Here is a 13,679-nt window from a genome sequence, read left to right on the forward strand (position 1 = left end):
ATTTCTTCGATTTGCTTGATCTCGGAACCTTTAGACACTTGCTTAACACTTATTAAAAGTATTCCCTAACCTTATAAAGATTCCATGACCTCTCCGAGCTTACGCTAGTTTACTTACGACGCAAATGACACAAAAATTTTCGAGGTGTAACATTATCAGTGAAATTTATTGGGTATCCTTCAAAGGTGTGTGAGTCTTCCACGTCGTGTGACAAGTGTTGAGTGCGCAGGTAACAAGTACGTGGCTAAAGGCAGACATTCCTAGATTTAGTGCCAAGTTTCGTTGATTCATTTCAGATTGCTATAATATTTTCGGGAAATGCATCAAAAGCATTGTACTTAGACTTCTGTTCTTAGAGGCTCATGCCTGTCAATGAGTTATATTTCAAATGATATATCATCGAGCTCATTATTCAGTTTTAGACATATTAAAAAATTGCTTTATAGATTTTCTTACTAAAGGTTGAAATCAGATGCGACTTTTAGTTGGCTAGAATAGGGTACGCTCAATGGGTAGTAAGAATTGCATGTCAATCACGTCTCAACCTAGTTTGGGGGGCGTGACATTATATATATTTATATATTATTTTGTAGAATATTGATTCAACAATAATCATTTTTAGACTTTACATTATTAGTTATCATTATCTTCTTTAGAAGTTATAGACGAACATCATCGTTCACAATCTCTAAACTACCAACAATTCAATTTTTCAATTTATATTAATTGATAAATCCTTGAAGAATTGTGATGAATACAAATATTTCATCATTTTAGATTCAACATTAAATTATTAAATTGATAATAATTTTCATTAGATATTCAGAAAAAAGCTTATCCTTAAAATTCATATGAAATACATTTGCCACGCACATGTACAAATTACAATGACTAGTCTTCTTTCTAAATCCAAGTAGGACAAAGTTACCTTCAAATGGTTTATAACAATTTGGTTAAAAAAGTGTACATCAATCTGTTTAACATTTGTGTTGCTTCTTTTGAATGATGAAATAAATAAAACACTTCCAATTATAGGTTATCAACTCTAGGCGATGTAGGGTGGTCTAAAATTGTTCAAACATGAGGGGTAATTATTTTGCAGGGGCAGAAAACAAAGGGGCATAAGCAGCTTTAATAAAACACCACTTTTGTCCTTCTCAATTGTTGGGAATTTTGTCATTTAAAAATACCACCTTTTTCTTTTTTCTTGTTTTCCCTTTATATATAAATCATGAAAACAGGACTCTCCTCTCCATGATACGTAGTACCCTTTCCCCCTTTATTTTTGTCATTAGGAATATTAATTAGTAGTAATTACTCCTTAATTCAATCTTATTAGTTTTTAATTGCTTACTTGTTTAATTTAATAAAGACTTGTTGATTACTTGATTGTATATTGTCTTCTTAATTCTTGATCAATCTAAGCAATATCTAGATTGTCTCTTACCTTGTCTTGTGTGTCACTCCTTACCTTTTTTATATTTTTAGTTTTTATTTCTTGATATTCCATTTACACTCATAGCGCCGTACAGAGAGGAGATTCTGTAAAAAGTCTAAATAAAGGAGAGTTTTTTTTTTTTTTTGAGATTTAATCAGAAGGGGTTGAAAGTTTATCAATGGAAAGCAATAGTAATAGAAGCAACTTCAAGAAAATTTGTGTTTTTTGTGGAAGTAACCCTGGCCACAGGAAAGTGTTCAGTGATGCTGCTATTGACTTGGGGATTGAATTGGTTAGTCTTGATTCTTGAAATCCTCTTTGGTTGACTCTTTAATTTTTATGTTTTATTTAATAGTTATTCAGTTTCAACTTTCAAAACTTTTTAGCTTTGAGTTAATTTGGGATTTGTGGAGTTGATTTTCAGATGGTCGCTAGGCTAATAGTTATTATTTCAGAAAGTTTTTTTCTTTGTTAAAGAAAATTGGAATCGAAAAGAAAGGTGACTTTATGAGATAGTAACTATTAGTTGAATGACCATCCGAGAAATCAATCCGGATGTGTGCATATGAAGTTCTGTTACCTTTCTATTCTACCAAGACTAATCTCAGTTTAGTTTGGAAACAGGAGTGGTTGACTTAATGTTCCCAACTTTTTGCAAAATATGCTGATTTTGTGTTGACATTCTAATAGTATTGGTTTTTGGTAATCTGGATAGTACGCATTGACTTTCTTTCTTATAGGTACCTACCATTGTTGAAGTGTTATCCCCATAATGAAAGTGACTTGGCTTTGAATGTTTCAGATTTAAGTCTTTTGGAGTTCCATTTGACTTTGATAATGCTGTTTGCAGGTAAATAGGAAGATTGACTTGGTCTATGGTGGTGGAAGTGTTGGATTGATGGGGTTGATTTCCCAGAGAGTCTATAAGGGTGGTTGCCATGTCCTTGGGTAAGTCAAATATTAAAATTTCAAGTTTACAATGGCTAATTGTGTTTGAAGTCTACTGTAGGATTTCAATTCATTCTTGATTGCTCTGAACATGCAGGGTCATCCCGAAAGCTCTTGTGCCTGTTGAGGTATGTGGACATGTACTTGTAACTAAAATTTTGCTATTTGTTTGAGCTGCCATCTACTTTTTTTTTTTTTTTTTTTTTTTTGGGGGGGGGGAGTAGTGGGTAAGGTAAGTTGTTTGAACTGCTTTTATATTATTGCTATTTCTTCCACTTGGGGTTTCTCTTTTGCTGAAACTTTGAACTCTAATTTCACAATTATCTGAGCTACAATCTCTCTTTTTCTTCCCAATGCATTATTATCTTATATTCTGTTTGCTTGGAGTTGTTTTTTTTTTTTTTTTTTTTTGCTGAAATGTCGTCATCGATATGAAATGGTTTCGTGTGATATCCGTGGTTACTGATAGCTTTGAAGTGCCACAGCGATTCAAAAATTTATCCGAGTTTCATCTCACATTGAAATTGGTAAAAACATGATACATTGTCCCAATGCATATTAATTGTTCTTTCATAGCTTTATCAAACAAAGTTAATGATTCTTTCGTAGAATGCATTTGTGCTCACAGTTAATTGCAAGTGATTGACTGGTGAAGCATCTGATAGAAAAAAATAATTTTCTTTAGTGGTAGAAGTTTGATTTTGCGTTCTGTGAGTTGTTTTGATTGCAATAGTTACACTTTTAACCTGAGTTGTACCGACAGATATCAGGTGAAAGTGTTGGTGATGTAAAGATTGTATCGGACATGCATGAGCGGAAAGCTGAAATGGCTAGTCAGGCTGATGCCTTTATTGCACTTCCAGGTAAATATTTGTAAGAGTACATATTGCGATACATATGCTCTCAGACACTTGTCAAATTGCTTTTATTATGTTTAGGCGGATATGGAACCATGGAGGAGACTCTGGAAATGATAACATGGGCACAACTTGGAATTCACAAAAAGCCGGTATCTATAGCATTACTTTCATACAGTTTGATGGTTACCTGCAAGTTCTTCACCATCTTAACCTGTTGTGCAGGTTGGTTTGCTAAATGTTGAGGGTTATTATAATTCTTTGCTTACACTGTTTGACAATGGTGTTGAAGAAGGTTTCATTAAGCCAGGGGCTCGTGACATTGTTCTTGCTGCTCCTACAGCCAGAGAGCTTTTAAGCAAGATGGAGGTACTCACTTTACCTAATTGCATGTATTTGCTTGTTATGTTGAAAGTACACCTCGATTCAATCAGGTTGGTATTTTTGTTTAATCAGTATGATCACCATCTTTACTCCAAACGAGATATATGCGACACGGAAAGCATTGATGACTGACATATGGGATACATACTATTATACTATTGTGGTTTTCTGGAAGTAGTCTTTAAATGTTCCAGCTACTGAGATTTTATTTACAAAGCAACCACTTCTCGTGGCTTTACCAGTTAAAGGTTAAAATAAAACAATGCTCAACTATGTGCTATGGGAATGATAACTTTTGTAGCTAGGAATGTAGTTCTGGTTCACCTGTTTTATGGAAGACTCAAAATATTCTTACTGTTGGTTTTCGGTCATTTCTTTTCCGGTCACTTGTTCTATAATGTGAAAATGTGAAATATTGATCCTTTTGGCAAGGTTGATTTACTAATTGTCCACCTTCCATTTATATGAGTTCTGTTGTCAAATTGTTGTTATTTATGCGTTTTGCTGATGATTCTTATCTTGTTTGTCAACTTGCAGCGATATACTCCTTCACATGACCATGTTGCTCCCCATGAAAGCTGGCACATGGAGGAGTTGGCTTATCCAGGAAAACAGTCTCCAACACATTCTCCACAATAGAGTCTGATATGATTCATCATCATTAACTCTTGGATGAGAATTTATTCAGGTGGAGCCACATATAATGCATCATCGTGTACTTTTGTCATTCTTTGCGGTTACATTTAGTACAATCATCGTTGGTGTTTTGCATAAGCTAACATTGATTTATAAATTGGTCAATGGATGCACTATTTTGTGATTATTTAGGCTCTTACCACCTTTCACATCATCCTGTTCAAAGAAGCACTCAGCAGTACATAACTTAGTGGCAGTTAATAAGGTTTAGTAATTGATGTTCACCAATAAGAAAGGTTGTACAAGGAACCTTCTGTCTCGATATGTTTAAATTAGTACAGCAGTAATCCGTAATCACTGTTAAATAATTTGTATTTCGTTAAAAGAAACTCCATTTATATAAAGTTTATGGTCAAAAGATAATAGCCTTGGTTTTCAAAATTTTATGCTCTCAACTATGTGGCCTAAAACTTGTTAGTGAAGCTCAACTAATTGAACTCTGTCACAGCTCTAGTGCTTTCAGTGTAAGGGGGAGATTATAGGCTGTAGAACAAGTGGAAACACCCATGTCCCATGTCTTAGGAACCCAACTCAGCTGTCACATTTAAGGTTCCTGTTTGCAGCCTTGTTCTGAAGGATGTGGGGGTGCTTCTCCTTACTGGATTTGCCAACTGCAGCTCACATGCAATTTTCCATTATTGGGGGGCCAATTCTCTTTTTGGGCATTAATGTTCATGTCACTTTCATCTGCTCTGTAAAATGGACGTTTTATTCAGTGGAGCTGGCAGCAGTTTGCTTTGCTATTATTGCCTTTTAGAATACTGGAGTCAGCTGGTAAATTTTGAGATAAGAAAGCACCTTCTTTATTAGTCTTTTCTTTCAACCGATCTCATAAAACCAGTCAACCTTCACAGATTCAGGATTTAAACCGAGTGGCTTTTGAGTTGAAAGAGTGGGTTCTGCTCTACTTTCATTATTTACATACATGTATGGAGTTCAAGCCGAAAACTGTGAGTTTCTGCCAAACCCACGGAACACACATTGGATCACCACCAGTCAACCTCACTTGACGAAATTGTTACTATACTGCATTTATTCGCTGTATGATTGTAATTTTTAGTCGGTAGTTATATGATTTTTTCATCCAAGTACTTCTATAGGTTAAAATCCAGCATGTGGAGCCTTGTAATGTGTTTTTTGGGGCCAAAGTGGAGGAAATCTTTTGGTCTGTGATGATAGTATGAACACTCCAAGCTGTTAGAAAAAGATGTTTAGTTCTGGTGAAGTTTGGACCTCAAACAGCCATCGAAAAGCCATCGACTATTCATCAATAAAAAAAGAAGCTAAATTGACAGTTGAGTTGACTTCCAAGGTGTAAATAGTGGCCACTTATTAAGTTGTAGGTCCTGATTCTTGCTGGGAGAATCAAAGGACAAGTTAAGTCAGACCCAATAAACATCTATTAAATGTTTTGCCTTTTCTTTAATGGGTGAATCATGCATCTCAATTGCATTAAAATCAACAGAATAGAGATTCAGGAAGAATATTAAAGAGGCTCCGCCACACACATATGCCTATGTGCATGATATTTAATGCATTGAGTTTTCAATCGATGCATCATTTCATGATTATGAAAAGATGAAATACATCGACAGATCGCTAGTAAATTTTATTTAAGCACTCGAATTACGATCTATTCCAATTGAAGACCCGAACACATGATAAAGTGTATCTATTAGACACACTTGACTCAAATTTTGAAAAAACTTTTGCGCGTAATCTGAAGAATTTGTTACATAGATAAGTTAACCACAGAAAATACGGCATCTTCTTTAATTATACACATCAACCTTAATTAGAACTAACTTGAGATCTTATGGCTTATTGAGGGTAACACAGATAATTAAAGGAAATGACATATTTCAAATGGTTAACTAATCTACTTAAAATTTGAGCTGGAATTGTCTAATAGGAACATTTATCACGTGTTCAATTAGAACATGCTAAACTTCAGTTACACTAATAGATTTAGGAGAAGAAATACAACTCTCAATTAAGAATGCTCTCTACTCTCTCTATGTTTTCATGCAAAACCCTAAACCTAGGGACTGAACCCTCGTCGTATGGCTACTCAGGACACTGACCAACCTGCTCCGGCCGCTGGTCAGTCACTTGCCCTAGCATCCTCATCTCTATTCCCACCACTAAACCTCACGCAATCCCTAACAAAGATCCCTATCACTCAAAAGCCTAGTACTACAAACAATTATGCTACCACGTTAAATTTACTTCTTTGAATCCTCCCATGCAGAATGGCATTAAAACTGATCCTATCCCCACTAAAGCAGTGAGGTATGTTGATGTAGAGCCCGTGGACTAAAGCAGAAGTAGCGAGAATGTACATTATAGAGAACTTGGTACATTATAGAGAACTTGCAATACACGATCATAGGAATTTTTTTGTATGGTTGGCCTGAATTGGAAGAACTACGCAAGATCATACCTTTACAATGTGGAGTAAAAAGTGAATGTAATGTTGGTTTTTTTTAGAAATTGGCATGTCTTGATAAGGTTTACGTTAATGGAAGATTTCATTCATGTAATGTCCAAAAATGCGTACTATATCAAATCTAAGGATGGTTTATCATACCATATGAAGCATCTAATGAATGATTCTAAGTTTAAGATCAATGAATAAACAACCAAGGCAATGACATGGATCTCTTTTCTCAATTTACCGCCCATGTATTTTGAGAAAGAATCATTATTTAGACTAGCATATGTTGTTGGGAAGCCATTGCACCTGGATATCGCCACTATAAACAAGACTAAACCTAGTTGTGCTAAGATGAAATTGCAAGTTGACCTGGTTGATTTATCAAAGTCTGTGAAGATGGAAATTGAAGATGAATGTATTGGAGTTGTGAGAGTTTAAAAGGTAAAATTCAGTATGATTTTTACCAAAATACTATACAGAATGCAAGCTACAAGACCATAATTAGTAGGAGTGTAGATACCTGCATCCTGAATTAATCTCAAAACAAGAGGAGGAGGGTAAACAAGACATAAGTCCAAGAGAGGAAATAATCTGAATAAGGGTGATCAGAGGCTAGCTGCTAAGTATCCTACTATGATTCTATCTAGTGGGAAGGTTGTAGGAAATTCAGAAAATTGGAATACTGTGAAAGACAATAAAGTTTCCCCAAAGGAGGTAATGTGGAGTAACAAATAGATAATAAGGTGCAAAGCCAGGCAAAGGACAGTAATGAAGTACAAGTACAAGTACAAGACAAGTACGATGCATTAACCAGCCAAGATGACAATCAAAATAATCAGAATTCTGGGAATAACATAGGAACTGGTGAGAATGATGTAACCACCAGTCCAATTGTGGATACATATAATAATATTATTCAAAATGAGGTGGTTACACCTCGGAAGTTTGGGTTGTCATACTTTGAGTAGCCTAATGTAAGCATAAGGTGAACATGGAGCTCTTATGACCATAAGAAGGATATTTGGTAGCTTTAAGGTGCATACGATAAGATTTTGAAGTTATATGAATTGGTGAGCCTAAGTTCGTCAAAGGAAAGTGAAGTATAAGTTGTATTTGGGAAAGGTTTTGTAATTATTGAGCTAACGACTATTTAGTAAGGTCTTGAGGATGAGTTATAAGGTTCCTTAGATTGTTAATTAAGTATTAAACAAGTGTTAAGAAGGTTCCATAAGGATCGGAGATCAAACGAATCGACGAGAGCAACTTCGGAAAAATAAAGTTATACGACCACTTATACGGTCCGTATAACTTTATACGGTCCGTATAAGGGTCCGTATAACATTTCAGAGAAAGGTCAATCCCTAGTGGTATTATACAACCACTTATACGGGCCGTATAATATTATACGGGCCGTATAATATTATACGTCCATATAATATGGACGGGTCACTTTTTCTAGAATTTTCTCTTTTTATATATATATGACCCAAGTTCATTATTTTTCATTTCACATATTCTCCAAACCTCTTGAGAGCTCTAGAACATTCTCCATACCATATTAACACAAATTCAAGGGAAATCAAAGATTAAACATCAAGAGCCAAGAGAATCAAGTGTAGAGAAGATTACTAGGGTTTATGGAAGTCAAGAATTCCTTTGGAATTGAAGTTGGGGTTCTCTTCAAGTGAAGTATTTTCATCCAAAGCCCATTCCTACATAATCAAAGGTGAGTTTTGTGTTCATGTCATGTTATTAAGAGTATTGAATGGTTGAAAGACTTGAATCAAGGAAGAAACCAGAATATGAAGCTCAAGTATGGAAATAGTGGTATTTTTGAATAGTAACTTGACTCAAATCATAGTTCTTGACGTGTTATGAGTATAATCGTGTGGTTAATAATGCAAATGATGTTAAAGGAGTATTATATGAGAATGAATATGGCGTTATGTCATAGTTATGGTTATGGATGACATTGGAAGGGCATGGTAAGAATTGAATAATGTTTAACTCGGTTTAAGTTTATCGATCAGGATATTATGGGTGTTATTATTGATGTTTGGGAGTTGTGTATTATATGGAGAAAGTTGTTGAAACAAAGGAAATGCTGCCCAATTTTCATTAGATCTTAATTAGCCGTTTTAGTTGAGACCTAAGTATGCTTCCAGTTGTCTAATCTTAGTACAAATTTCTCAACGTGTATCCCGAGCTTGAAGGAAAGCGTTTAGTCGCTAAAGTCAAGAGACATAAAGGTATGTAAGGCTAGCTCCTTCTTTTCTAAGGCATGATTCCTATAACAAGATTTCCCCTATCTTTCCATGGATTCTTTACATTTAAAAAAAAAAAAAATACAAGTCCATGATTACTAAGAGCTTATCAAGAGATAGAGCTAAGAGATGTGTTATGAATATGATAATGATAATGATGAACCTATGTCCAGAGATTTTAAAGCTCATGATATGATGCTATTATGATGTTCATGATTTTTACATGATTCCTTGATGTTATTCATTGTTGGTAGTCTCTCCTTATAATGCTAGTTCCTTCAAGGTGAGATATGATGATTATGATTATTCCATAAAAATAATCGTAGGTTCCTCGACCTTACGTCACTCCGATGCAGAGCACGTTTTTACTTCGAGCTCTTATGTATGCTTCGTGTTAAGTATACGATGAGCATCACACCGTGACCAGATGGTCGGGCAACACCGCCAAGGCGGGCGCGCTTTTATGATAACACCGTGTCTATATGGCACGGCAAAGACCGCGAAGGCGGGCGGCTTATGGATGATGATGACCACCAGCCGGGCGCGTGAGATGATTAACCCGGACGTTATGAGGCTTTGGGACGGCGGGCTAATGATTGTATTGATTCGTACGCTTTTATGTATGTATGTGTGATATGTTTTAAAGGTAAAAGTGAGCATGCATGATTCCGCCTGAAGAGGCAAACAATTACAGTTATCCTTTCTTCTCATGCTTTCTATACTTCCTTATTATGTTATCATATATGCCTTACATACTCAGTACATTGTTCGTACTGACGTCCTTTCTTTTATGGACGCTGTGTTCATGCCCACAGGTAAACAGGGAGATTGTCCCGACACCTAGGAGCCTTACCAGCAGTTGTACAGGAGCACTCTACTACTCCGGAGTTGCCGCTCATTGGTATATTCTTTTGTGTACACATTTGGGGCGTGCTCATGGTCTCAGTATTCTAGTAGAGGCTCGTAGATACATATGTGTGGGTAGTAGGTGTTATGTGATCTTATTAGTGTATATTCTGTATATCATTTTTGTAGCTTGTGGGCCTATGCGTATTTATATGTATAATTTGAGAGATTAGTTGTCTGAGATGAGTATGAAGGCTAGAGTGATATGCAATGCTTGGTAGTCAGCTCCGAGTACCCGTCATGGCCCCGTAGTCGAGTCGTGACAGAGGTGGCTTCTGCAAAGGAGAATATTGGCTTAGAAGAGGGACATGTTCAAAGTCAAGAGTCTAATACGGTGAGTGAAGAGGTTAACACAATAGAGAAACAAACTAATAAACCTGCAGGAACAACAATAGGCAATGTTAACGAGGTGGAATCTCCTAAACATGGGTTGAATCTTTCTTCGGAAAGGTTTTAAATGGTGCGAAGTAGTTTTAAATGGTGCGAAGTAAGTACTGGTTAGAAAGAAGTAGAGACTCCAGTAATTGATGCAATAAGCAAGATTATCAATCTCCAACCAAGAAATTACGAGAAGATAGGGTGGAAGAAGCTGAAGACTTAGGTGAGGTGGAAAAGGTCACTATTATCAATTCTAGTGAATCTAGGGATGAACCTGTTGAAGGACTAATTAATAGTGACAATGATCAACAAGCTAGTGAAACAGATGCAACAGAGATGGAGAATAAAAAGGAAGGTATAAAGGGTACATAAGGTAAGCAGGATATGCTAGAAGAGGGAAACATATGTGATAGCTGTGGAGTCTATTTTTAAGGAGCCTGAGCAGAACAATCAATTAACTATTGATGCAGGCTGTGCGTCCACCAAACACAATATATGAGGGACCTGGTTGAGTACCAGTTCCCTTATGCAATGCAGTAAGTACAAAAGGCAAGATATTACCGTGGAAAACTCCTTGCTCAAGGGATTAAAAGCCACGACCTACCCTAGTAGGATTTTAACTCCACTACACGAGCAACTTCAGGTTACAACTCTATCGTAAGATAGGAACTAACTCCCATAATCCCTCACCCTTACAATAACGCTTATGTAACCTAGGAACTAACTCCCATAGTCCCTCAACCCTTGCAATACTCCGATTGCAAGCAACTCCACTTAGCTAACTCTAGCTAAGGACACTAATACACTTAGACTAATCCTAGCCTAATGTACCACTCAACGAACGAGGAAACACACTTCCAACAAGCACCCTTTGAGACTTTTGATCTACCTACAAACAACTTCCTTTAAAGAGAAGAGTAGGTTTACAATTTAAGCAAAAACGAACAAAGACTCACAACAATATAAGAACTTAGACTAGATCTTGTGTCTAGATTAGGTTCTTCAACTTATAGGTGACTTTATTCTTGAGAGATCTTGAGAACTCGTGGCGGCAGCTTTGCACAATTTAGATTAGGTTTTCAAGTCTACTTAATATATTGTCATCATGTTGTATATAGAGTGGAACATGTGGGATGGATATAGACCACTCATACACTTTGAGCTAAAGCATGGGCTAGCTCACAGCTGTACTTGTGTGCAGCAAGTAGCTCAGCTTTACAGCTATCTCTATTGACGGTGCAAGGACCACAGAGAATAGATCACAGACCAAGTCTGTCATTAATTTGACAATCATCAAAACAAAAGGCACTTGGACTTATCAATTTCCCCCTTTTTGATGGTGACAAACTCATAGACTATGTTCCCCCTAAGAACCAGCTTCCCACTTATTTCCCCTGAGAAGCAGACCATCATTGTCAAGGCACCTGCAGCATGTTAGCAACATACGCAACACAATCCTCTGCGAACTAGAGATCCTTTCAACTTTAGTATAACATGTCTTCCCCTTTTGGCATTATCAAGAAGATTTTAGTGACGCCCTCTCATAAAAGAAGCCCAGGCACATTATCCCAGCCCTAAAATAACAACACATTACGAGCAGGAGATAAAACAAACAGAGGATTAGCTATCGCCTTTAATCAGAGAAAATCCCAGAGCAAGCCTTTGTGAATGACAACTTAAAGCAACATACATAACAGTTTTCCAGATACAACATATGATAATTAAAACACTAAAGAGAGCTAGTGTCAATAAAGAAGATTATAAAAGGAAACTTTAAAGATATTGAGACAACGGGAAGTAGATGTAAGCATAGAGATTTGGAGGTCATGGAATTAATAGGGCTAAGAGGCAGAGGCAAAGGCCTTAAAAAGGTTGTCCAATCGTAAACTGCCTGCCTGCTGATCGCTGACTAGCTGATCTTTGATCTCATCAATCTGCTGTTTCAACTATTCATTTTCAGCCTTCGGCCTTGTGTTTTCAGCTTCTTGTTCAGCGCAGGGATCAGGTTCCTCAAGCAACTGAGTCTTCAAGAGAACATTTTTAGCTCGTAGCCTAGCAATTTCAGCAAGAATCGCTTTATCTTGAGCATCAATTAGACTTGAAATAGTCGAAGTAGTTCCAACCCCATCCCTCTTGGGTATACACTCACAATCCTCTAATGTAGTTATTGTGACATCTGCTTCTAGGTTCTCTTTGTAGCCTTGCCAGTTGCCACTCGGAAGTATTCAAAGATCTTTGTTAAGAAGAAACTATAAGGAATACCATGTCTACCCTTGTTAGTAGATATGACCTTAACCATGTGCTCGATCATTAGAGACGGCAAGCTAATAGATTGATACTTTGCTATAGCTTCAAGGAGATACAAGTTTGTGATGAAAGCTTTGCTTCTCCCCTCAGTTCTTGGCAGCAACACTTTGTTAACAAGCTCGAACAGAAGCTGATATTCAGGCTTGAGCTTTTTTTTTGAAGAGCCATTATCCAGTGGCTGTTCCTTCGAGCTTGACATCAAGTCCTTGAAACCTTGAGTGGCTTTTCCCTCCACAGACTTCATTTCGTCGGTAGGTACATCGAGGATATTGCTTAGCCTGACTTCTTCCAATTCAATCTCAGATCCATTCACATAAGATATTAAGGTGGTGTAGTTATCAGAATAGCAGAGGTTTGCATAAAATTTCCTTACTTCTCTGCCAAACACTTTTAGTCCTGGAGTAACAAAAAGATGACTCGACTGTTAGAACTCGACGATCTCTACTAATTCATTCATCCCATTGTACTCAGTGATCTTTTCATCAAACACTCTCCCAAGTAGCACTTTTTGCTTTCTCAGATTCTCTTGCCTCTGCAGTTCAAATTCTCTGAGCCTTTGTCTTTTTGCAGAGTAATCAGTTAATCCTTTTGAACTGGTTTTTCTTTTTCCAGAAGATGTGGATCTCCTCTTTTCTTTGGATTGTGCATCCTCCTCCCTTTCATCCTCCTCAACTTCCTTGATTTCCTTCTCTTCAGATGCTTTCTCTTTTTCATTTCTTATTTCCTTGGAATTTCATTTCTCTTGGGCAGGATTTTTTTCTTTCTCTCTCTTAACTTCGGAAACCATGATATTCTCCGATAGATCAATTTCCTCGTCAATGAGCCTTTTTCTCAGCAGCCTTGTTCTCTTCTTCCCTCCAGTCTCCTTTGACTTCTCTTGAGTAGAGGGACTAGATTCCTCTGTAGGTTTTCCTCTTGATAATTTCTCTTTTTGACTTCCACCATTGCCTTTTTCCACCAGCGGAACATCATTACAACACATCCTACTCTCTACTCCCTTCTCCACAACATCAGATTTAGTTTCACCTTTTTGAAGGAACTAGCTTCCAAGATTGTGGAGGATT

At 36.8% G+C, this 13,679-nt stretch overlaps 1 protein-coding gene across 1 annotated transcript; it reads left to right on the forward strand.

Annotated features, from left to right (window-relative positions):
* The first annotated feature begins 1,216 nt into the window (after positions 1 to 1,216).
* Positions 1,217 to 4,450, forward strand: LOC132031312 (cytokinin riboside 5'-monophosphate phosphoribohydrolase LOG8-like). The gene is made up of 7 exons (XM_059421223.1): positions 1,217 to 1,730; positions 2,289 to 2,386; positions 2,484 to 2,514; positions 3,150 to 3,249; positions 3,325 to 3,395; positions 3,469 to 3,612; positions 4,165 to 4,450. Exons 1-7 carry the CDS (start codon positions 1,617 to 1,619, stop codon positions 4,264 to 4,266), a joined length of 660 nt encoding a protein of 219 aa, XP_059277206.1. The 5' UTR covers positions 1,217 to 1,616; the 3' UTR covers positions 4,267 to 4,450.
* Positions 4,451 to 13,679: the final 9,229 nt, after the last annotated feature.

The sequence above is a fragment of the Lycium ferocissimum genome, chromosome 9 (assembly GCF_029784015.1).
Source record: "Lycium ferocissimum isolate CSIRO_LF1 chromosome 9, AGI_CSIRO_Lferr_CH_V1, whole genome shotgun sequence".
Taxonomy (NCBI): domain Eukaryota; kingdom Viridiplantae; phylum Streptophyta; class Magnoliopsida; order Solanales; family Solanaceae; genus Lycium; species Lycium ferocissimum.

Excerpts from the sequence above, each read along its gene's own strand:
- LOC132031312 (XM_059421223.1), top strand. The coding sequence starts at position 1,617 with ATGGAAAGCAATAGTAATAGAAGCAACTTCAAGAAAATTTGTGTTTTT. Across the intron at positions 1,731-2,288 it reads TTGACTTGGGGATTGAATTG|GTAAATAGGAAGATTGACTT; the intron begins GTTAGTCTTGAT and ends TGCTGTTTGCAG. Across the intron at positions 3,396-3,468 it reads TTGGAATTCACAAAAAGCCG|GTTGGTTTGCTAAATGTTGA; the intron begins GTATCTATAGCA and ends CCTGTTGTGCAG.